This window comes from Oncorhynchus keta, chromosome 14 (assembly GCF_023373465.1).
Source record: "Oncorhynchus keta strain PuntledgeMale-10-30-2019 chromosome 14, Oket_V2, whole genome shotgun sequence".
Classification (NCBI taxonomy): domain Eukaryota; kingdom Metazoa; phylum Chordata; class Actinopteri; order Salmoniformes; family Salmonidae; genus Oncorhynchus; species Oncorhynchus keta.
The window spans coordinates 44,201,444-44,224,987 of NC_068434.1; the positions used below are offsets into that span (position 1 = coordinate 44,201,444).

Sequence of the window (23,544 nt, forward strand, 5' to 3'; positions counted from 1 at the left end):
TGCATAGTCACTTTAACTCTACCTACATGTACATATTACCTCGACTAACCAGCACCCCCTGTATATAGCCTTGCTTGTTTTTTACTGCTGCTGTTTAATGATGTTACTTTTATATATATATATATATATATATACTTTTTAAAATGTATTTTTATTAACTTCTTAAAGCATTGTTGGTTAAGGGCTTGTAAGTAAGCATTTCACTGTAATACCTGTTGTATTCGGTGCATGTGACAAATACAATTTGATACTGTACATTAGGCAAACGCATCATGCCCCCCTTCAGTTTCATCCACAGCTTCGAGTCTACATATGCTGATAAGCCTGATGTGTAGGCTAGTTACTGTTTCTGTACTGTAAGTAAGACAGGGTTGTTTCTAATAATGTTTCTAATAATTTCAGATACAGTCACCATTTATTGTCCATAATATAAACCCATTAACCCTAGATGAGAAAAATATGTTTTGTAATGAACATTGACATGTGAAGTTAATCAAAACATTACAGGACAACAAAGTATTTCAGCATTTTATTTAATATTTTGAAAATATATATTGGGCAGTAATATGGCATCATAACAATTGAAAATCTAATTATTGGCGTTGACAGGTAAGGCGTAGAAATAACTGTCAACCCAACCAGGCCAATAAGGCCAATGTGTTCCTTTCAACCAGTTACCTGGTCCCAGATCTGTTTGTGCTCTTGCCAACTCCATTGCTTATTGTCAAGCCAAACATGTTTTGCATGACAAGGAGTGACAAGGAGTTAGCACAAAAAGCAAAAACAGACTGGCTCTCGGGCTAAGAGATATAGACATCCCAAACCTCTCCTCGAGTACCCCCAGCCACCCCAGTTATTTTATGTATTCCAGAACTAGCACTGCTGATTCAACAAATGAAGGGCTTGATGATTTAGGTAATCATTTGAATCAGCTATGCTAGTTCTGAAATACATCAAAGAAGAAGTGGACTGGCTGGGGGTACTCAAGGAGAAGTTTGGGAAGCACTGTGATAGGATATCATACGCAACATGAATAAAAATCACATGCATTTATGAAATAGGAGATGAAAATGTCTAGAATCATGATGGCATGTAACTGGAAAAAAAAATGTCTCTCAAAAACAGAGCAATAAAAACATTTGAGAGATAATCACCTCCTGATTTCTAATTCAAATCATCACATTCTTCATTCTCATTAGCCTGGATGCTTGACTCTTTCAGCATTCCACAATGCTACATCTGGTTTTACCAAGCCTCAGTCGCTATACACCAGTTGTATAGGATTTATTGCTGCTTGAGGTCATATGAATATACGTATGCGTTAACAGTATATCACTTTGGAGAAAAGCGTCTGCTGGATGACCGTATGAACAATTTTAGCCTTGTCTGGTAAGATAAAGTCGAAGAAGACAGGCACCCAGGCTAAAGTATATTCACACAGAGACTGATATAAAAATAAAACAAATCCTAACATCAATCCCAACTTTAGGACTTCAAATATTTTTTATCAGCGGTTAACATTTTGTCGATAAACATTCAAGACAGAAGTTGTACCGATTTAAAATTCACCACCTCATTCCTCATTCACAGTCACATAAATGTTTACTTTATTGACAAAAAAAAAAAATACACCAAAAGTTCAACTATAGGAGCGAAGGCTTTTCGTCACAGAATCACACAGAGCTTGGAGGTGTGCCGTAAGCTGTGGTACGCCTTTAGCCGGTCCTTTTTACTCACGCTGGACCCGACCACATGTGTAACCACAGGCATGCTCTCCACCGCCCGCCTCTTGTGCGCACGGTGCAACAGAATCCTATAAACACCTGTTATAGAACTCCTACAGTCCTTCCCCTGATTATTTAAGATATGCTCCGGGGTGATCCCTAGTATCTCCAGCGCCTCCCTCACCTCCGCCTCATCCTCCTCCAACTCTGAAGGCGTGCTCTCGGCCAGATAGGACGGGTCCAGTTTAAAGGGCTCCATGGCCCGAGGGAAGTCTATAGGCAGCAGCCACTCACAGCCCATCATCTGCTCCACACTGCAGCGGTCTGAGGGCTGGGGCTGGAGGATGCCTCTGATCAGCCTCTGGCAGGGCTCCTGTACCCAGGAGGGCAGCACATAGGCCCCCTCTAGAATGCAGCGCTTCAGTTTGGCCACCGTGTCCGCCCTAAAGGGCATGGTTCCTGTCACCATGAAGAACAGCATGACGCCCAGGGCCCAGATGTCTACGAAGACGCCTAGGTAGTGTTCGTCCCTGAAGAGTTCAGGCGCGGCGTAGGGCGGGGAGCCGCAGAACGTGTTGAGGGTCTCATCGCGGCGGCTCAGCGTGCTGAAGCCGAAGTCTCCCACCTTGACGCAGGTGCTGCAGGTGTAGAACACGTTCTCTGCCTTCAGGTCACGGTGGATGATGCTGTTGTCATGCTGTGGGGTGGGTCAAATATTTATCTGGTTAACATACCGATATGTACCTTAAATACATCTCATACTCTTTAAATTACATTCAATGTTGCACAACGGAAAAGAAATGAGACTGCATAATATTTATTTGGGTGGGCTCTGATGATTACACTGAAAAGTGTATGTAAGCAGGACTTCAGCCCTGGGCCATACCATGTGTTTGACAGCCGAGAGGATCTGAGAGAAGACGATCTTGCTGTCGATGTCCGACAGTTTCCCCTCCATGCTAATCTTTGTGTAGAGCTCTCCTCCACCAGCATACTCCATCACCAGGTGTAACCGTGACAATGTCTCCACCACCTGTCACCCGGCAGGAAGGCAGAGAGAGGATGGTCTAGTTGTCTTCTGATAAACTCTGTTTAAGTGCATTGCACTGATGATCTTAGCTTCTGACCAGGCTTTGTGTAACTCATTCCTTATCAACAGTGTGTGTGTGTGTGTGTGTGTGTGTGTGTGTGTGTGTGTGTGTGTGTGTGTGTGTCCGACCTCGTAGAGACGTATGATGTTGGGGTGGTGTAGTCTCTCCATGCTGGAGATCTCTCTGGACAGTAGCCTCTGGGTCTTCTGGTCCAGCTTGGTCTTATCCAGGATCTTAATGGCCACCTTGTCTGAAGGAGAACAGACAGAGGGACATGTTCATTAAACATAGAAGTTAGTACCAAAAAGAAGAGGCTGAGAGAAGGAGTAAGGCTATTTTAGCTTTTGGTGTTTTATTCTCTATTGAAAAGAGTGTGCAATACTTTGTCGATGTCAACACACACTTCATTAGCATATCTGTATGCATAAGCAAGTTATGTGGCCGATGAAACGAGTGCATTCTACATTCTATTCCAAGCTGGGTGGCTTTCTCAAGTATGATGTCATAATAAGGACTGACATTTTTCATACTTTTCAGTTTCATTCTGTCACTATGATAATGGGATATTTATATTCAATATCAGTTGTGGAATGTGGTTCAATATTCCGGGAAATGCCCAAGTCCTGACTTAACACTTGTGGCAAGAGGATGTGCTTTACAGCGATCTAACCAAAGTGATTCAAAATGCATAGCTAGCTAGCCTATCCAAAGGCGAGTATCTGCAGATTTTTCTCGAAGTAGCTTGCTTGTTCTGCAGCATTGGCCATCAGTGTGTGCTTGGTGCTAGCTTCCTTTACTGCAGGAATCAGGAGAACCTGCAGGAGTTGACTGAATATGAGCCAGTCAATGTTGTGGATGTAAGTCCTGAGATGAGGCACGGGGAGGAGCTAGATAATGTTGACTTTAACTTTGTGGAACAACTGACCATTGAAAACCTCAAGGAGAGCTATCTGATGTCTGGGGTTCAGCTCATTCCGTTGTCCCCCAGCCTTCTCCTTTACCTCCATGGCTATAATTGAATGAACAGGATTACATACAACACTCCGCATGGTGCCTGGCAACACAGAAAACAAATCGCAAACTTCCTAACTAAATGTAACACTGCTGGGCATCTCCACCCATTATCTGGGGGTGCACCAGAGCAAGCAGCTAAAGCCTATGACTGTCTCCGGGACCAAATCCCAGGACGTAGTTTTAAAAGAGCTGTAGAAGCCTAGACAAATCTGCAAACAGTTAGATATAGGCTTATGAAATTGCTTTCTTGTATGCTATTGTATATTGTCAATTTTCTCTGAGGCAACTAACTGATTTGTTATAGAGAGCTTGATTTTCATGGAAACCCATTTTCTTGATTATAGCCTATTATAAAACAATCAAATATAAGTATTACTCGTTTCAACAAGTACTTTCTTGAAAAGTCGTATTCGACTATTGATGAGACAACACCCTGTCGTTCTCAACTAACATCAAGGCGGTGGCCCGTTCCTGTAGGTTCATGCTCTACAACATCCGCAGAGTACGACCCTGCCTCACACAGGAAGCGGCGCAGGTCCTAATCCAGGCACTTGTCATCTCCCGTCTGGATTACTGCAACTCGCTGTTGGCTGGGCTCCCTGCCGGTGCCATTAAACCCCTACAACTCATCCAGAACGCCGCAGCCCGTCTGGTGTTCAACCTTCCCAAGTTCTCTCACGTCACCCCGCTCCTCCGCTCTCTCCACTGGCTTCCAGTTGAAGCTCGCATCCGCTACAAGACCATGGTGATTGCCTACGGAGCTGTGAGGGGAACGGCACCTCAGTACCTCCAGGCTCTGATCAGGCCCTACACCCAAACAAGGGCACTGCGTTCATCCACCTCTGGCCTGCTCGCCTCCCTACCACTGAGGAAGTACAGTTCCCGCTCAGCCCAGTCAAAACTGTTCGCTGCTCTGGCTCCCCAATGGTGGAACACACTCCCTCACGACGCCAGGACAGCGGAGTCAATCACCACCTTCCGGAGACACCTGAAACCCCACCTCTTTAAGGAATACCTAGGATAGGATAAAGTAATCCTTCTCACCCCCCTTAAAAGATTTAGATGCACTATTGTAAAGTGGCTGTTCCACTGGATGTCATAAGGTGAATGCACCAATTTGTAAGTCGCTCTGGATAAGAGCGTCTGCTAAATGACTTAAATGTAATGTAAATGTAATGAGACGACAGGACAGAGCAGAAATAACCCTACGGAAATTAAGATCACACATACTGTGTAGGTTGTAGAGAACAAAAAGAACATGAAAACATCCAATTGAACCCATTTAGGAGAAGGATGAAGCTGGTTCAGATTTGGCTTTGGGGAGTATAAGCTCCTCAGAGGAGGAAAGGGAGGACCATCCTCCTCAGTGAATTTAATACAATTAAAAATAGTGAAACAATAAAAAAGTTATCCTGTTTAGAAAAATTATATACTAAATATACAAAAGTATGTGGACACCCCTTCAAATTAGTGGATTTATATACTTCAGCCACACCCGTTGCTGCCTGGTGTATAAAATTGAGCACACCGCCATGTAATCTCCATAGACAAACATTGGCAGTAGAATGGCCTTACTGAAGTGGTCAGTGACTTTCAACGTGGCACCGTCATAGGATGCCACCTTTCCAACAAGTCAGTTCGTCAAATTTCTGCCCTACTAGAGCTGCCTCGGTCAACTGTAAGTACTGCTATTGTAAAGTGGAAACGATTTTTATATTTATTTTTATTTCACCTTTATTTAACCAGGTAGACTAGTTGAGAACAAGTTCTCAATTACAACTGCGACCTGGCCAAGATAAAGCAAAGCGACACAAACAACAACACAGAGTTACACAAGGAATAAACAAACATACAGTCAATAATACAATAGAAAAAGTCTATATACAGTGTGTACAAATGAGGTAGGATAAGGAAGGTAAGGCAATAAATAGTCCATAGTGGCAAAATAATTACAATATAGCAATTAAACACTGAAGTGATAGATGTGCAGAATATGAGTGTGCAAGTAGAGATACTGGGGTGCAAAGGAGCAAAATAAATAACAATATGGGGATGAGGTAGTAGGATGGGCTATTTACATATGGGCTATGTACAGGTGCAGTGATCTGTGAGCTGCTCTGACAGCTGGTGCTTAAAGTTAGTGAGGGAGATAGGAGTCTCCAGCTTCAGTGATTTTTGCAGTTCGTTCCAGTCATTGGCAGCAGAGAACTGGAAGGAAAGGCGGCCAAATGAGGAATTGGCTATGGGGGTGACCAGTGAAATATACCTGCTGGAGCGCGTGCTACGGGTGGGTGCTGCTATGGTGACCAGTGAGCTGAGAGAATGCGGGGCTTTACCTAGCAAAGACTTATAGATGACCTGGACGAATATGAACTGAGGGCTAGCCAACGAGAGCATACAGGTTGCAGTGGTGGGTAGTATATGGGGCTTTGGTGACAAAACGGATGACACTGTGACTGCATCCAATTTGCTGAGTAGAGTGTTAGAGGCTATTTTGTAAATTACATTGCCGAAGTCAAGGATCAGTAGGATAGTCCGTTTTAGGAGGGTATGTTTGGCAGCATGAGCGAAGGATGCTTTGTTGCGAAATAGGAAGCCGATTCTAGATTTAATTTTGGATTGGAGATGCTTAATGTGAGTCTGGAAGGAGAGTTTACAGTCTAACCAGACACCTAGGTATTAGTAGTTGTACACATAAGTCAGAAGCCTCCAGAGTAGGGACGCTGGACGGGCGGGCAGGTGTGGCCAGCGATCGGTTGAAGAGCATGCATTTAGTTTTACTTGTATTTAAGAGCAGTTGGAGGCCACGGAAGGAGAGTTGTAAGGCATTGAGGCTCGTCTGGAGGTTAGTGAAAACACAGTGTCCAAAGAGGGGCCAGAAGTATACAGAATGGTGTCATCTGCGTAGAGGTGGATTAGAGAATCAACAGCAGCAAGAGCGACATCATTGACGTATACAGAGAAAAGAGTCGGCCTGAAGAGTGAACCCTGTGGTACCACCATAGAGACTGCCAGAGGTCCGGACAACAGGCCCTCCAATTTGACACGCTGAACTCTGTCTGAGAAGTAGTTGGTGAAACAGGCGAGGCAGTCCTTTGAGAAACCAAGGCTGTTGAGTCTGCCGATAAGAATGTGGTGATTGACAGAGTCGAAAGCCTTGGACAGGTCGATGAAGACAGCTGCACAGTATTGTCTTTTATCGATGGCGGTTATGATATCGTTTAAAACCTTGAGCATGGCTGAGGTGCACCCATGACCAGCTCGGAAACCAGATTGCATAGTGGAGAAGGTACGGTGGGATTCGAAATGGTCTGTTTGTGATCTGTTTGTTAACTTGGCTTTCGAAGACCTTAGAAAAGGCAGGGCAGGATAGATATAGGTCTGTAGCAGTTTGGGTCTAGAGTGTCTCCCCCTTTGAAAAGGGGGATGACCACGGCAGCTTTCCAAGCTTTTGGGATCTCAGACGATACGAAAGAGAGGTTCAACAGGCTGGTAATAGGGGTTGCAACAATTGCGGTGGATCATTTTAGAAAGAGAGAGTCCAGATTGTCTAGCCCGGTTGATTTGTAGGGATTTTGCAGCTCTTTCAGAACATCAGCTCTCTGGATTTGGGTGAAGGAGAAATGGGGGAGGCTTGGGAAAGTTGCTGTGGGGGGTGCAGGGCTGTTGACCGGCGAAGGGATCGCAAGGTGGAAAGCATGGCCAGCCATAGAGAAATGTATTGAATCATCAATTATCGTGGATTTATCGGTGGTGACAGTGTTTGCTCGCCTCAGTGCAGTGGGCAGCTGGGAGGAGGTGCTCTTATTCTCCATGGACTTTACAGTGTCCCAGAACTTTTTGGAGTTTGTGCTACAGGATGCAAATTGTTGTTTGAAAAAGCTAGATTATGCTTTCCTAACTGCCTGTGTATATTGGTTCCTAATTTCCCCGAAAAGTTGCATATCGCGGGGACTATTTGATGCTAATCCAGTACGCCACAGGATGTTTTTGTGCTGGTCAAGAGCAGTCAGGTCTGGAGTGAAACCAGGTCTATATCCGTTCCTAGTTCTAAATATTTTGAATGGGGCATGCTTATTTAAGATGGTGAGGAAAGCACTTTTAAAGAATAACCAGGTATCCTCTACTGACAGAATGAGGTCAATATCCTTCCAGGTCGATTAGACCCATTATGGACGCAGGCAATGAGGCAGTGATCGCTGAGATCCTGGTTGGCCGGGGTGTTAAGCATGTCCCAGCATGTCCCAGTTTATGTCACCTAGCAGCATGAGCTCTGAAGATAGATGGGGGGCAATCAATTCACATATGGTGTCCAGGGCACAGCTGGGAGCAGAGGGTGGTCTATAGCAAGCGGCAACGGTGAGAGACTTGTTTCTGGAAAGGTGGATTTTTAAAAGTAGAAGCTCAAATTGTTTGGGCACAGATGTCAAGGAGCAACTACGGCTCAGCCGCGAAGTTGTAGGCCACACAAGCTCATAGAACGGGACCGCCGAGTGCTGAAGCGCGTAGCGTGTACAAATTGTCTGTCCTCGGTAGCAACACTAACTTCAGCACAAGAGCTGTTCGTCGGGAGCTTCATGAAATGTGTTTCCATAGCCGAACAGCCGCACACAAGCCTAAGATCACCATGCATAATACCAAGTGTCGGCTGGAGTGGCGTAAAGCTCGCCAACATTGGACTCTGGAGCAGTGGAAATGCGTTCTCTGGAGGGATTAATCACGCGTCACCATCTGGAATTTGGGTCTGGCGGATGCTAGGAGGACTCTACATACCCCAATGCATAGTGTCAACTGTAAATATTGGTGGAGGAGGAATAATGGTCTGGGGATTTTTTCATGGTTCGGGCTAAGCCCCTTATTTCCAGTGAAGGGAAATCTTAATGCAAACAGCATAAAATAATATTCAAGACGATTCTGTGCTTACAAATTTGTGGCAACAGTTTGAGGAAGGCCCTTTCCTGTTTCAGCACGACAATGCCTCCATGCACAAAGCGAGGTAAATAAAGAAATGGTTTGTCGAGATTGGTGTGGAAGAACTTGACTGGCCTACACAGAGCCCTGACCTCAACTCCATTGAGTTGGTGGTCAGATGGAACGCCATCTGTGAGCCAGGCCTAATCGCCCAACCTTACTAATGTGCTCTCTCTCTCTCGATTTGATTTAATTTGAGAGCTAGCTTTATTTTGATTTGATTTTCTTCTCACTTTCACTTACTTGGCTAGCGAATGCAGCTAGCTAGTTTAGCCGACTCAAACACCTGGCTCTAACAGAGAGGGATGCTATGTTAGCTAGCTGGCTATGGCTATCCAACACTGGAACTCTTCAGGGTAAGGTCAAGGTAAGGTTTTGATTTTATTGCCACCGGGGCTCGCCGGTGCAACTGTTTTATCTGCCGGCACTGCACAGCATGATTGTAGTTGGTTTATTAACATGTTAGTTCTAGTAGCTAGCTATGTTGACTATGACGTTAGCTAATATGGTGACAATGATGTAGGCTGTGTGTGTAGTGGTTAGCGATTATGGTGTGAAGGTTTGGCTTGGAAAGGTTTTGTCATCTGGTCACAGGCACTGAAGTCCACAAGCGAAGGAAAACGTTGAGAGTGTGGCTTCTATGAAAGTGAACTGTGTTTGCGGTGATCAAATCTGTTGATTAACTTTTCTTAAACAGAAGCAAACAGAACAAAACGAGGATAACATACCTGCATTTGTCCAACAGAAACTCTTGTTTGCAACTGCTGGACTGATAATTACACCCTAGGTCAGCTAGATACACGCAAGATTGTCCAAGGCTGTATTGAATGTGTCACTGTCTGTCTTTGATTACTCTAATTTGTCTCTTGACCTGTGCACCTCGGTTGTAAACTTTCATTCATAGGCTAGGATGTATCAACCTCATGATGGGTTCAAGGAAAATTTGAATATCATGTAGTAGCCTAAACCTATCAATGTTACATTGAGCCGGGTGAATGGATTATGAATGACAGTCATCCAATATGCTGTAATAGAAATAAGGCCATGCTCATCTTAAACAGCTCGGACCACCCTGACCTCACCTGCAGCACCCATACTTGATATCAATAGCATGAACTAATTAATAATATAAAGGAATAAAACAAAGATCTTGGCTAATACGGTATGGAAAGGTCCCTAAGCGGTGTGATGGTGCTGAGATATCTAATTGTGCTTTGACATGCATAATTAATTAAGACTGGTATTAGTCTTTCTTTCTGCTCTGCCACAGCTTTCAGTGACAGCCTTTAAAAAAGCCCCGGAGCTCATTTTGCTTTGTCGGACTAAGCAAGCGATACCACACAAGCACACTCACTCACTCACTCACACTACATACACTCTTTGATGAAGCATGCAGCAATTCCAGCCGTCGCTAGGGAAACACGATCTCTAATCAATCCATCATTTCAAGGGCAGCAGACAAGCTGTCTCGCTGTGGCTGATTCCGACCACAGGCCCAAACCACTGGCTCATTAGCAAACAGCTATCTAAGGATACATATTATTAGCTCATTGATGAAAACAGCTAGTCAGTCATCACTGTGGTTTGAGACTTTGCTGGAGCAGAGGAGCTGGGATTTTCCGAGAACTATTCAACTCAAGCCAGCATATTTAGCGAAGATTGGCCTAAATATATCTTCTCACTTTTACTGGTCAATGAATTAAATCATTTAAAAGATTCAAAGGTTTGGCGAGCATCTACAGTACAGCAGGGCTGTGTCTGTTATGTTAAACATCAGCTAATGTGTTTGCTGCTTGGCAGGGGTCTTCCTTACCGTTGGTGAGGGCATGGATCCCAAGTTTGACATGGGAGAAGTTTCCACAGCCGAGCTCCCCGCGGACCTTGTAGAAGCCGATACGTCGGCCCACTGTGAGCTCACGGACCACCCTGTCAGTAGGGTTACCAGAGGGGTTGCCAAATAATCATCATTAACAAAGGATCCAGAAAAACAATACATGATAATGAATTTTCTTTCTTGTTGTGTTCTAAGAGAGCGTTGGGCGTCCTGGTTCTACCTGTCGTCCTGGCACATGTCGAGGTTGAGCCTCTCCAGGGGGGTGAGTTGGCGGGCAGGAACCCCCTCATCATCTGTAGCGATGTCTGAGCTGTCCTGACGGCTCCAGCGGGCATATCTCCTGTCCTGACCGCCTGTACTCCCAGCCCCAGCGCCCCTGGAGCTCCCCACCGTAGCCCCAGCAGGGCCTACCCCAGAGGGGCACACGGCCGTCATCCTACCCAGGATGCCTAGGATGGGGGTAGCTCATGGCTGGAGGGGGTTCTGATGCAAGGCACCACCTGTGGGAGAACACACAGAACAGAACGTTATCATGAGGGAAATACCCAGAGTCCTGTTCAATCCAGTCTATAAAACCCCTTTTCTGGGCTGCAAAAACACAGACTTCTTTTATTTTATTCATGATCTCATCAAAACCAAACTAAAAGCGAAGAGCAAAGTGTGAATCTCACCTTTATACATAGGGTCCATGTAGAGAACTTTTCTGACCGAATGTCCAGACGACCGCAGATCTAAGCCAGCGAGACAAAACAGAGGCTACTATTCTATTCCTCAAGTGCGTCTCTCCAGACCTTCGATGGACTGCAGTTTGAACACTCCCTTAACCAAGGCGGTTGATGACAGTTTCTGACCCATAGCTCAAGGAAGTTAACCCCAGACCGTTTGTAAGCCCAACTTGTTGCTCTAGATCATTCTTTGAAACAGAGGATGGCTGAGAGTGAACAACAGTTCACCTCAGTCTGCTGGCTCTCTCATTAGTGCAGCTGCGTTTTAATTGGCTCTTTGATTCCCTGAGATATAAATAGCCCACAGGTGGTGGAGGAGGGGGAGGGAGGAAAGGAATATGGCTGAACGTTAAGGTGCTGCCACGGGGTACTTCCTTAAACACCCCACAAAGTTGTCCATCTCTTGGGGCGGCAGGTAGCCTAGTGGTCAATAACCGAAAGGTTGTTGAATTGAATCCCTCAGCTGACAAGGTAAAAATCTGTTGTTCTGCCCCTGAACAAGGCAGTTAACCCACTGTTCCCTGGTAGGCTGTCATTGTAAATAAGAATTTGTTGTTAATTAACTGACTTGCCTAGCTAAATAAAGATAAAACATGTCAATTGGAACAATGAACTCAGTTGAAACATTAACTTTAACATTCTCCCATTCTCTCATCTCTTCTCTCTAAAACACTGGTGCAGGGATTAATGAAGACAGTTGCTACATCTTTTAATCCCGGCTTTATTCATTGTGTGTGTGAGCATGTGTGTGTGTGTGTGTGTGTGTGTGTGTGTGTGTGTGTGTGAGGGTAGTATACAGAATATGTGTCCATACTTGTGGACAAGTGTTAATGTATGTCTGCTGACCTGTGTGAACACTCAAACACACTCACAAACTGATTAGAACATATTTTGTTTTCAGGAGATGATTAGGTGACAAGTGTGTGTGTGTGTGCAGGCGAATTTGTGCACGTGTGTCTGTGCTAGTTCATTCACACGTGTTCATCTGTACATGTGTGTGATTAGGTGATAACTCCTTGTTCTGGAAGCTCTAACAATGTCCCTGGAGTAGAGGCGGAGGTAGCTTTACACTCATTAATGTGTTTATTATGGATGGTAAAGGGAAACAAGGTTTTCTAACCTAGCACTAACTCACGAAGCACCACTGTCATGTGTCATGTCCAAGGGTCTAACCTATGCTCAGAGGGCCAGTTTCCCGGACACAGATTAGCCTTCCCAATTAAGAACTTTTAATTGAGATTCTCCATTGATAATGCTTTTTTAGTCCAAGACTAGGCCTAATCTGTGTCTGGGAAATGCCAAACAGATTATAGGGCCCACTGTGATTATTAAGAATGAATCACAACGCACTCTTCAGCTGACGTATCAGAGGGATGCACTAACAGACAGAGAGAGAGAGCGAGAGGAGTAAAGAGGGTTTGAATCTTTGAAGGTCTGAGAACCCACCCACACTATAATAACCTGTAATGCAGCATGATCCTCTCCATCATATCAAAGGGTTAGGTCCTTTATCCCTCAGCCCAAACACCAGACACACTACTGTTCTCACACAACCACACTGCTCTCTAATCCTACACCGATGTATCTCAGACATGACCGGCCAATAGCCATACACCATCACCGACAGACAAACGTCAACAGAGGAGGGACGCCTGTGTATGCAGGTTTTCAGTCCAATTCTAGGCATTTGCCATCTACATTTGCTTTTCCTATAGTACATTTCCACATATACCGATTGATCGATTCCGCAGCAAGTACCAATCTAAATGTACATAATCACGACCTTATATAAACACCTCAGTGAGACACATGATATCTCAAAACAGAATATCCCTCGTCTTGCCAGGAGCTCCCCTATTCAATGTTTATTAAGGGGAAGCAGTGGAGGTGGAGCATAGCAAATCAAAGAGATTCCCCTTTGTGACCTCTCCCACCTGTCCAGCCTTCAAACACCTTTCTGCCTTTCTGTCTCTCTAGCATGAATATCTAACGATTGATCTGAGGCCGACTAAAAGGACTCGCCAAGAGAGAAGAGGGCTCCGCTTTTACAGCACAAAGCGAACACTGCTCCGCAAAGTATAATTATGCTATAACAAGCACTGCACCTGCTATAACATCTGCTAAACTGAGCAATAAACTTTGATTTGATATTAGCCATTTATGTGAGCGTGCAGACACACACACACGAAAGGTGTTGTTTATGAATTGTAATTGGCAGCTGATACACCTGAGTGTACAGAGTACCTAAAAGGTGACCTCAGTAAATCGATGGGCTCCCGAGTGGCACAGTGGTCTAAGGCACTGCAACTCAGCGCAAGAGGCGTCACTACAGTCCCTGGTTCGAATTCAGGCTGAATCACATACGGCCGTGATTGGCTGTCCCATAGGGCGGCGCACAATTGGCCCAGTGTTGTCCAGGTTTGGCCGGGGTAAGCAGTCATTGTAAATAAGAATAATTTGTTCTTAACTGACTTGCCTAGTTAAATAAAGGTTAAATAAAATGGGAAATGTTTGTGTTTAGGGTCAGGTTGACAACTCCACTTGGTTGCTTGGCAATGGACAGTGAGCATATTTGTGTGCATCTCTATTCTGGATTAGGTATTAACTGGTGAATGTGAAGAGAGAGCGGAGCACTGTGTTCACAATTACACATTGCTTCATTGAGTTTAAATCACACACACCACAGGAGGTTGGTGGCACCTTAATTGGGGAGGATGGGCTTGTGGTAATGGCTGGAGCAGAACAGGTGGAATGGTATCAAATACATCAAACACATGGTTAGATGCCATTCCATTTGCTCAGTTCCAGCCATTACTATGAGCCGTCCTCCCCTCTGCAGCCTACACTGACACATACATACACACTAGCTAAATGACGCTACCTTTCTGTATGGTGTAGGCAATATCAAATTAGAACTACATGGTAAAAATACTTATTCACAAGCCTGTAAAAAGAGATTCAACTCACCAGTCAAATAGCAGCAGACAGGGGCTAAGGATCCATTAGGATGGTTGGTGGTGGAGGGCTGGTCCAAGCTCTGGTGATCCTCTTCGTTTACTCTGCAATAACAATTTGCGAAAACTATAATGGAAGAATCCATCCACAACACGTAACGCAGATCTGAAGTGCACTCCACTCTCCCTACATGTAGGCTACCAGTTGTATGAGAGGATGCATTTTCCTTGAGAGAAGCACTGGTACTGCAGCTCACAACACCAGGTAGCTTCGGGGAAATGCTTTCTATGAAAGGGATCCTCCTCTTCCTTTGACTAAAACTCTCTCTCACTGGCTCTCTCTCGCTCCCACTGTCTTTTTCTCTCTCACTCCCACTGTCTTTTTCTCTCTCTCTCTGAATTCTCTATCTTAGTCTTGGTCTGCTTGTTGTGTGTGTGTGTCTGTAATTTTCTCTCTTTTACACACACACACACACACACACACACACACACACACACACACACACACACACACACACACACACACACACGGAGGGAGGGAGGGCTCTGGCCACACAAAGCTCCCCTGTGTGATAATTGAGATGTGCGGTTGTGGAGAATAAAGAGCTGAGCGGTGAAAGGACAGGGACAATAGCGGCTGTGGGCCTTAGTAACAGAGAGACAGGCCTCTCTAGAATCTGTGGGACAAACATTTCACATTTCCAAAAAGGACTGACCCAAATCTCCCCACTGCTATAACCCCTCTTGTGCACGCACACGCACACCAGAAATTGTCTCTGGCATTTTCCACACAACAGGCCTATTACATTATTTGAGTTAATAAGAATTTTGCAAGAGAAAAACAAGTGAGACAGGCACTCTGGGCTAAAAATGGACCAGCCCATCTGGCATTTGCCCGAAACACCAGATCACCAGTCCGCCCCTGCGCACACACACACACACACACACACACACACACACACACACACACACACACAAACACACAATGTTCCTTGCTCTGAGTCATGGAGCCCCAGTCAAAGAAACATAATCTGGGCATTTCTACAGGCCTGGTTAGGTACATGAGTAGGTCGGCTTTAAAAGCACACATGGGATGTGATCAGTGCTGTTTTTACAGCTTGGCAAAAAAAAGATTACAAAAAGAAAACCAGCCCTGTCGCGGACCAGGATGTCTTGCTCCCAGACAGACTAAAAAACTTCTTTGCTCTCTTTGAGGACAATACAGTGCCACTGACATGGCCCGCTACCAGAACCTGCGGACTCTCCTTCACTGCAGCCGAGGTGAGTAAAACATTTAAACGTGTTAACCCTCGCAAGGCTGCAGGCCAGACGGCATCCCCAGCCGCGTCCTCAGAGCATGCGCAGACCAGCTGGCTTGTGTGTTTACGGACATATTCAATCAATCCTTATCCATGTCTGCTGTTCCCACATGCTTCAAGAGGGCCACCATTGTTCCTGTTCCCAAGAAAGCTCAGGTAACCGAGCTAAATGACTACCGCCCCGTAGCACTCACTTCTGTCATCATGAGGTGCTTTGAGAGACTAGTCAAGGATCATATCACCTCCACCTTACCTGACACCAACTCTAATTTGCTTACCGCCCCAATCGGTCCACAGACGACGCAATCGCAACCACACTGCCCTAACCCATCCAGACAAGAGAAATACCTATGTGAGAATGCGGTTAATTGACTACAGCTCAGCATTTAACACCATAGTACCCTCCAAACTCGTCATCAAGCTTGAGACCCTGGGTCTCGACCCCGCCCTGTGCAACTGGGTACTGGACTTCCTGACGGGCCGCCCCCAGGTGGTGAGGGAAGGTAAACAACATCTCCACCCCACTGATCCTCAACACTGGGGCCCCACAAGGGTGCGTTCTGAGCCCTCTCCTGTACTCCCTGTTCACCCATGACTGCGTGGCCATGCACGCCTCCAACTCAATCATCAAGTTTTCAGATGACACTACAGTGGTAGGCTTGATTACCAACAACGACAAGATGGCCTACAGGAAGGAGGCGAGGACCCTCGGAGTGTGGTGTCAGGAAAATAACTTCACACTCAATGTCAACAAAACAAAGGAGATGATCGTGGACTTCAGGAAACAGCAGAGAGAGCACCCCCCCCATCCACATCGAAGGGACAGTAGTGGAGAGGGTAGTAAAGTTAAGTTCCTCGGCTTACACATCACGGACAAACTGAATTGGTCCACCCACACAGACAGCATCGTGAAGATGGCGCAGCAGCGCCTTTTCAACCTCAGGAGGCTGAAGAAATTCGGCTTGTCACCAAAAGCACTCACAAACTTTTACAGATGCACAATCGAGAGCATCCTGTCAGGCTGTATCACCGCCTGGTACGGCAACTGCTCCGCCTATAACCCTAAGGCTCTCCAGAGAGTAGTGAGGTCTGCACAACGCATCAACGGGGGCAAACTACCTGCCCTCCAGGACACCTACACCACCCGATTTCACAGGAAGGCCAAAAAGATCATCAAGGACAACAACCACCCAAGCCACTGCCTGTTCACCCCGATATCATCCAGAAGGCGAGGTCAGTATAGGTGCATCAAAGCAGGGACCGAGAGAATTAAAAACAGCTTCTATCTTAAGGCCATCAGACTGTTAAATAGCCACCACTAACATTGAGTGGCTGCTGCCAACATACTGACTCAACTCCAGCCACTTTAATAATGGAAAAATGGATGTAAAAAATGTATCACCAGCCACTTTAAACAATGCCAATTAATATAATGTTTACATACCCTACATTACTCATCTCATAGAGTGGGGCAAAAAAGTATTTAGTCAGCCACCAATTGTGCAAGTTCTCCCACTTAGGCCTGTAATTTTCATCATAGGTACACTTATAGGTACACAACTATGACAGACAAAATGAGGGGGAAAAAATCCAGAAAATCACATTGAAGGATTTTTCATGAATTTATTTGCAAATTATGGTGGAAAATAAATATTTAGACACCTACAAACAAGCAAGATTTCTGTCTCTCACAGACCTGCAACTTCTTCTTTAAGAGGCTCCTCTGTCCTCCACTCGTTACCTGTATTAATGGCACCTGTTTGAACTTGTTATCAGTATAAAAGACACCTGTCCACAACCTCAAACAGTCACACTCCAAACTCCACTATGGCCAAGACCAAAGAGCTGTCAAAGGACACCAGAAACAAAATTGTAGACCTGCACCAGGCTGGGAAGACTGAATCTGCAATAGGTAAGCAGCTTGGTTTGAAGAAATCAACTGTGGGAGCAATTATTAGTAAATGGAAGACATACAAGACCACTGATAATCTCCCTTGATCTGGGGCTCCACGCAAGATCTCACCCCATGTGGTCAAAATGATCACAAGAATGGTGAGCAAAAATCCCAGAACCACACGGGGGGACCTAGTGAATGACCTGCAGAGAGCTGGGACCAAAGTAACAAAGCCTACCATCAGCAAGGGCATTGAAGATGAAACGTGGCTGGGTCTTTCAGCATGACAATGATCCCAAACACACCGCCCGGGCAACGAAGGAGTGGCTTCGTAAGAAGCATTTCAAGGTCCTGGAGTGGCCTAGCCAGTCAACGCCATAGAAAATCTTTGGAGGGAGTTGAAAGTCCGTGTTGCCCAGCAACAGCCCCAAAACATCACTGCTCTAGAGGAGATCTGCATGGAGGAATAGGCCAAAATACCAGCAACAGTGTGTGAAAACCTTGTGAAGACTTACAAAAAACGTTTGACCTATGTCATTGCCAACATAGGGTATATAACAAAGTATTGAGATAAACTTTTGTTATTAACTAAATACTTATTTTCCACCATAATTTGCAAATAAATTCATGAAAAATCCTACAATGTGATTTTCTGGATTTTTTTTCTCATTTTGTCTGTCATAGTTGAAGTGTACATATGATGAAAATTACAGGCCTCATCTTTTTAAGTGGGAGAACTTGCACAATTGGTGGCTGACTAAATACTTTTTTCCCCCACTGTATGTATATACTGTACTCGATACCATCTACTGCATCTTGCCTATGCCGTTCTGTACTCATTCAGATATTTTTATGTACATATTCTTCATCCCTTTACACTTGTGTGTATAAGGTAGTTTTTGTGAACTTGTTAGGTTAGATTACTCGTTGGTTATTACTGCATTGTCGGAACTAGAAGCACAAGCATTTCACTACACTCGCATTAACATCTGCTAACCATGTGTATGTGACAAATAGAATTTGATTTGAACCATCCCTTTGTTAATAGGTCTTGTAAAAGTGGCCAAGTAAAGACAAATAGCCTATACCTGGTATACATAGTCAGAAACTACAGTAAATGGTAATAATGTGTTTACATAACAATAACCTCCTTATTACTTTTGTTATAATTGTCAAGGCTCAGGAGAAGACCCAGATGCAGACAGTTTCGATGTAACAAAATTGTATTACAAAACCATGGGGGCAGACAAACGACAGGCCAGAGCAGAGTCCGAAAGGTACAGAACGGCAGGCAGGCTCAGGGTCAGGGCAGGCAGGGGTCAGTAATCCAGGGTGGTTTGACAAGGTACAGACCGACAGGCAGGCTCAGAGCATTCAGAATGGTCAAAAAAACAGGAAAGCTAGAAAACAGGAACTAGAGACAAAAAGGAGCACAGGAAAAAATGCTGGTAGGCTTGACGAAACAAAACAAACTGGCAACAGACAACAGAGAACACAGGTATAAATACACTGGGGATAATGAGGAAGATGGGCGACACCTGGAGGGGGGTGGAGACATGCACAAAGACAGGTGAACCAGATCAGGGTGTGACAATACTTGTACTACCAGGCTTGAAGTTAGTCTCAGAAAGTGTCCATCACACAATAAGGTAAATGCCAGACTGTAAAATTAAGCATTATTGACAAATGAAAATGGAGATATAATGCATTCGGAAAGTATTCGGACCCCTTGACTTTTTCCACATTTTGTTACACTACAGCCTTATTCTGAAATTTGATTAAATTGATTTTCCCCTCATCAATCTATACACAATACTCCATAATGACAAAGCAAAAACAGGTTTTTAGAAAGTTTTGCTCATTTATTCAAATAAAAAACTGAAATATCAAATTTACATAAGTATTCTGAACCTTTACTCAGTACTTTGTTGAATCACCTTTGGTAGCGATTACAGCCTAGAGTCTTCTTGGGTATGACGCTACAATCTTGGCACACCTGTATTTGGGGAGTTTCTCCCATTCTTCTATGCAGATCCTGGTGCCAGGTTTCCTCCAGAAATGACACTTTGCATTAAGGCCAAAGAGTTCAATTTTGGTTTCATCAGACCAGAGAATCTTGTTTCTCATGGTCTGGGAGTCCTCTATGTGCCTTTTAGCAAACTGCAAGTGGGCTGTCATGTGCCTGTTACTGAGGAGTGGCTTCGTTCTGGCCACTCTACCATAAAGGCCTGATTGGTTGTCCTTCTGGAAGGTACTCCCATCTCCACAGAGGAACTCTGGAGCTCTGTCAGAGTGACCATCAGGTTCTTGGTTCCCTCCTTGACCAAGGCCCTTCTCACCCGATTGATCAGTTTGGTTGGGCGGCAGCTCTAGGAAGTGTCTTACAAACATATTTCATTTAAGAATGATGGCCACTGTGTTGTTGGGGACCTTCAATGCTGCAGACAGTTTTTGGTACCCTTCCAGATCTGTGCCTCGACACAATCCTGTCTCGGAGCTCGAAATCAAATCAAAGTTTATTTGTCACATGCGCCGAATACAACAGACCTTACAGTGATATGCTTACTTGCAGGCTATAACAATAATGCAAAAAAGGTATTAGGTGAACAATAGGTAAGTAAAGAAATTAAATAACAGTAAAAAGACAGGCTATATACAGTAGCGAGGCTATAAAAGTAGCGAGGCTACATACAGACACCGGTTAGTCAGGCTGATTGAGGTAGTATGTACTTGTAGATATGGTTAAAGTGACTATGCATATATGATGAACAGAGAGTAGCAGTAGCGTAAAAGAAGGGTTGGTGGGTGGCGGGACACAATGCAGATAGCCCAGTTAGCCAATGTGCGGGAGCACTGGTTGGTCGGCTCAATTGAGGTAGTCTACAGACAATTCCTTCGACCTCGTGACTTGGTTTTTGCTCTGACATGCACTGTCAACTGTAGGACCTTATATAGACAGGTGTGTGCCTTACCAACTCATGCTCAATCAATTGAATTTACCACAGGTGGACTTTTTTTAGTTTATATAAGTTAGAAAACATTTCTAAAAACCTGTTTCCGCTTTGTCATTAAGGGGTATTGTGTGTAGATTGATGTGATAAAATATATATATATTTTAGAATAAGTCTGTAACGTAACAGAAGTGGAAAAAGTAAAGGGAGTGTGAATACTTTCCGAATGCACTGTATAGCCTTGGCCTAGTAATCACTCATGGGCCTCCCCACCCTAAGAATGACATTCTGTGAACACTAGGTAAAGAACAGACGATTCAAACAAGAAACCCAGCAGACTTGATTAGACCAATCATATAAAACGCCTTCAGAAGGGAGAGGAGTTTGATTACGTAGATAGCATCAGCAATTTGTCGGTGTAGGCAGAATAACAATCAGGAGAGAGAGAGAGAGAGAGAGAGAGAGAGAGAGAGAGAGACAGAGACAGAGACAGAGACAGAGACAGAGACAGAGGAGACAGAGACAGAGACAGAGACAGAGACAGAGACAGAGACACAGAGAGAGAGAGAGAGAGAGAGAGAGAGAGGTTCATCTGATCAGAATAACTCAACTTCAATCAGTGAACACATTGAGTGACCACCGCTTACCAAGATCAAGTAGAGCTGGAAACAGATCAAAGAGAATCTTCCTTTGAGACTAGTTCTAAATCGATCTATCTTATATAGTACAAGGTATGTGTTTTGTGCCCTGTTTGTGACGGGAGATAAAGGAAGCTGTATGAGGAGTGACTTCCAGGTCACACACACACACACACATCCCCGGGGGTCTGATGAGGTTACCATGACACTGTACAGAGGGAGAGAGGTGTTTTCACACTGCTGTAAGCACTCGGGGGGACCACATGCACACCAACTAAAATGATGGCTTGGACGAGGTATCACCAGTGACTCATTGATTGTACCAACTCACTGGGCAAGTGCTATCCTATCCATGCCACATCAACAGAAACACACAAGGTGTTAGGTAGAGAACAGTCCCAGGTCAGTGAGAACAGAGTGAATTATATGATATTCTACATTATATTTAGCCCACACCTGTTCTATTCAACTCTATGGTCTCTACATCCTAATGAATCTCTTTGGGACATATCTTTCATTTGTAAGCAATTGGCAATGATCTACAAAATAGAAAAGAGAAAAAATGTTAAGAAGTTATGAGGTGCCTTGACCAGTGACGAGAGCCATTTCCGCTGCATTGTATCTCAATAATCTATTCACTTTCTTATATTCTCTAATCAGAACACTTTAAAGCAGCTTTTATCTTAGAAAATCCGATTAATGTGTCATGTGCTCCGTGTGATGGGGCGTCAAAGGCAAAGGAAACAGACAGTCTGTCTAGCCGCCACACAACAGTAGCCTCCCCACATTTGAGTGTTTATAGAATTGTAATGGAAGTGGTCAGGATAATATGTTTAGCCCTCAGACCTAATCACTAAGCATTAGCTCAATGGGATGAGGCATTCCTGAATTTCACAGACAACCCAGGTTTGATAGCAGGTTAGTTGCGAATTCTGGTTCACATTACAGGGAGCATGGTATAAAGACCTCACAACTAATTTACCCTATCCATCCTACGAAACTAGGCAGCTTTGACTCAGGTATTCCATACATTATTATTGACACATCACACACACAGAGAGAGAGAGAGAGAGACCTGTGTGTGGTCTCCCTCCACATTGGTGCTTCAGTCTCCGAACATCTAAACTTTAATGCTCAGTTAATCCCCTTTATCTATAGCAGTGTATCACAAATCAATGCTATTACATGACTTCCGACTATAGTAGCCTATAACCAACCTCTGCCCATTTAATCTGTCCACAAGAGAGTACTGCCCACTATGCTACCCCTAGACGCTGCTCATATGATCGATCTGTTGAATTAATAATAGGCCAACACTGTTCTTATAAGTTTCAGTGACGTTCACAACATGTCGTGTACCTGGTCTGTTTCAACCACAGCCGCAAGGTAGCCTAAACGTGACAATAAAAAGACATCGAGAACAGCAAGAACAGAACAGAACAGATTGACACAGGGTAGGCAATAACATTCAGGACGTCAGAAGCGGCGTCACCTACACATAAACATCATGAGAACGCAGCCATCCAGCAGAACATTGCTGTTCATTTTACTTGGCCAGCCTGTCAGCTATGCACAACACATGAAACACCCATGTCGCCTTACCTTTCTGTATTACACGCAGACGCCGATTCAAAAGGCAAAATTACCGACAGAATTTATTCGGAGGACAACTATTTTACCCTGTAGTGTTGTCACTGATGGCAATTGCCACTTTGCTTCGCAACCAGCCAGCTTGCGACAGAGGGAATCCCTTTGAGTGACAGTTTCTTTGGCGAATTAGGTACGGCAGGGTGTGTTATCTGCCTCTCTTTAGCCAATGCATAAACGCGTTTGATGGCCTTGGCTGGAGTCCACCGGCATACACAGAGGATTCGTTCAGCACCACCGAGCTCTCCGTACACAGCTAGTCCTGTCTAAATTCTTTCTGCTTGCGGTTCAATTGTCAGTTCAAACAGGAGGGGGAGCGGGGAAATCCCTGTCTTGTGCCCCTTTCTAAAGCAATTTCATCAGATAATGTATTATTTGTATACATTTTTTGCTATATTTTTATTAAACATTATTTCAGCTGGAAAGTTGAAAGCTTCCAAAGTTTTGAAAATAAAAAGGCCATTCAAGATGGTAAAATTATTTGCAGCATCAACAGCCATTATTGAAACATCTCTATCTTTTTTGTTGTTGTATTGTACTAAACTGAAACATGTTCTTGTATTTGTTTTGTATTTCATTTGAATAAACCCTGTTTGATATGTAGAAAGAAGAGGAAGGGAAGCGCTACTAAGGTACACAAGAGTACATTTTGGTAGACAGAAGGTGGTCTTTGGTAAAAGGGGTGAATTGGTCATCAAAAATAAAGGAGGACCAAGGCCCTCTTCTTATGATTAATTAAAATGCCTTTATTTGTAAGGCATGCTCAATAGAAACAAAGTTTT

The 23,544-nt window shown here is 44.4% G+C and overlaps 1 protein-coding gene across 2 annotated transcripts; it reads right to left on the bottom strand.

Moving 5' to 3' along the window:
• Positions 1-516: 516 nt before the first annotated feature.
• Positions 517-23,048, bottom strand: nim1ka (NIM1 serine/threonine protein kinase a). Of its 2 annotated transcripts, XM_035786193.2 has the most exons (8): positions 22,718-23,048; positions 14,327-14,418; positions 11,306-11,365; positions 10,855-11,134; positions 10,614-10,726; positions 2,944-3,065; positions 2,611-2,757; positions 517-2,421 (listed from the first exon to the last, which is right to left on the bottom strand). In XM_035786193.2, the coding sequence occupies exons 4-8, from the start codon at positions 11,067-11,069 to the stop codon at positions 1,666-1,668; spliced, it is 1,353 nt and encodes a 450-aa protein (XP_035642086.1). In that variant the 5' UTR covers positions 11,070-11,134; positions 11,306-11,365; positions 14,327-14,418; positions 22,718-23,048; the 3' UTR covers positions 517-1,665. The 2 variants fall into 2 exon arrangements, with proteins under 2 accessions (XP_035642086.1, XP_035642087.1); XM_035786194.2 differs by lacking the exon at positions 11,306-11,365.
• Between the last annotated feature and the right edge of the window lie 496 nt (positions 23,049-23,544).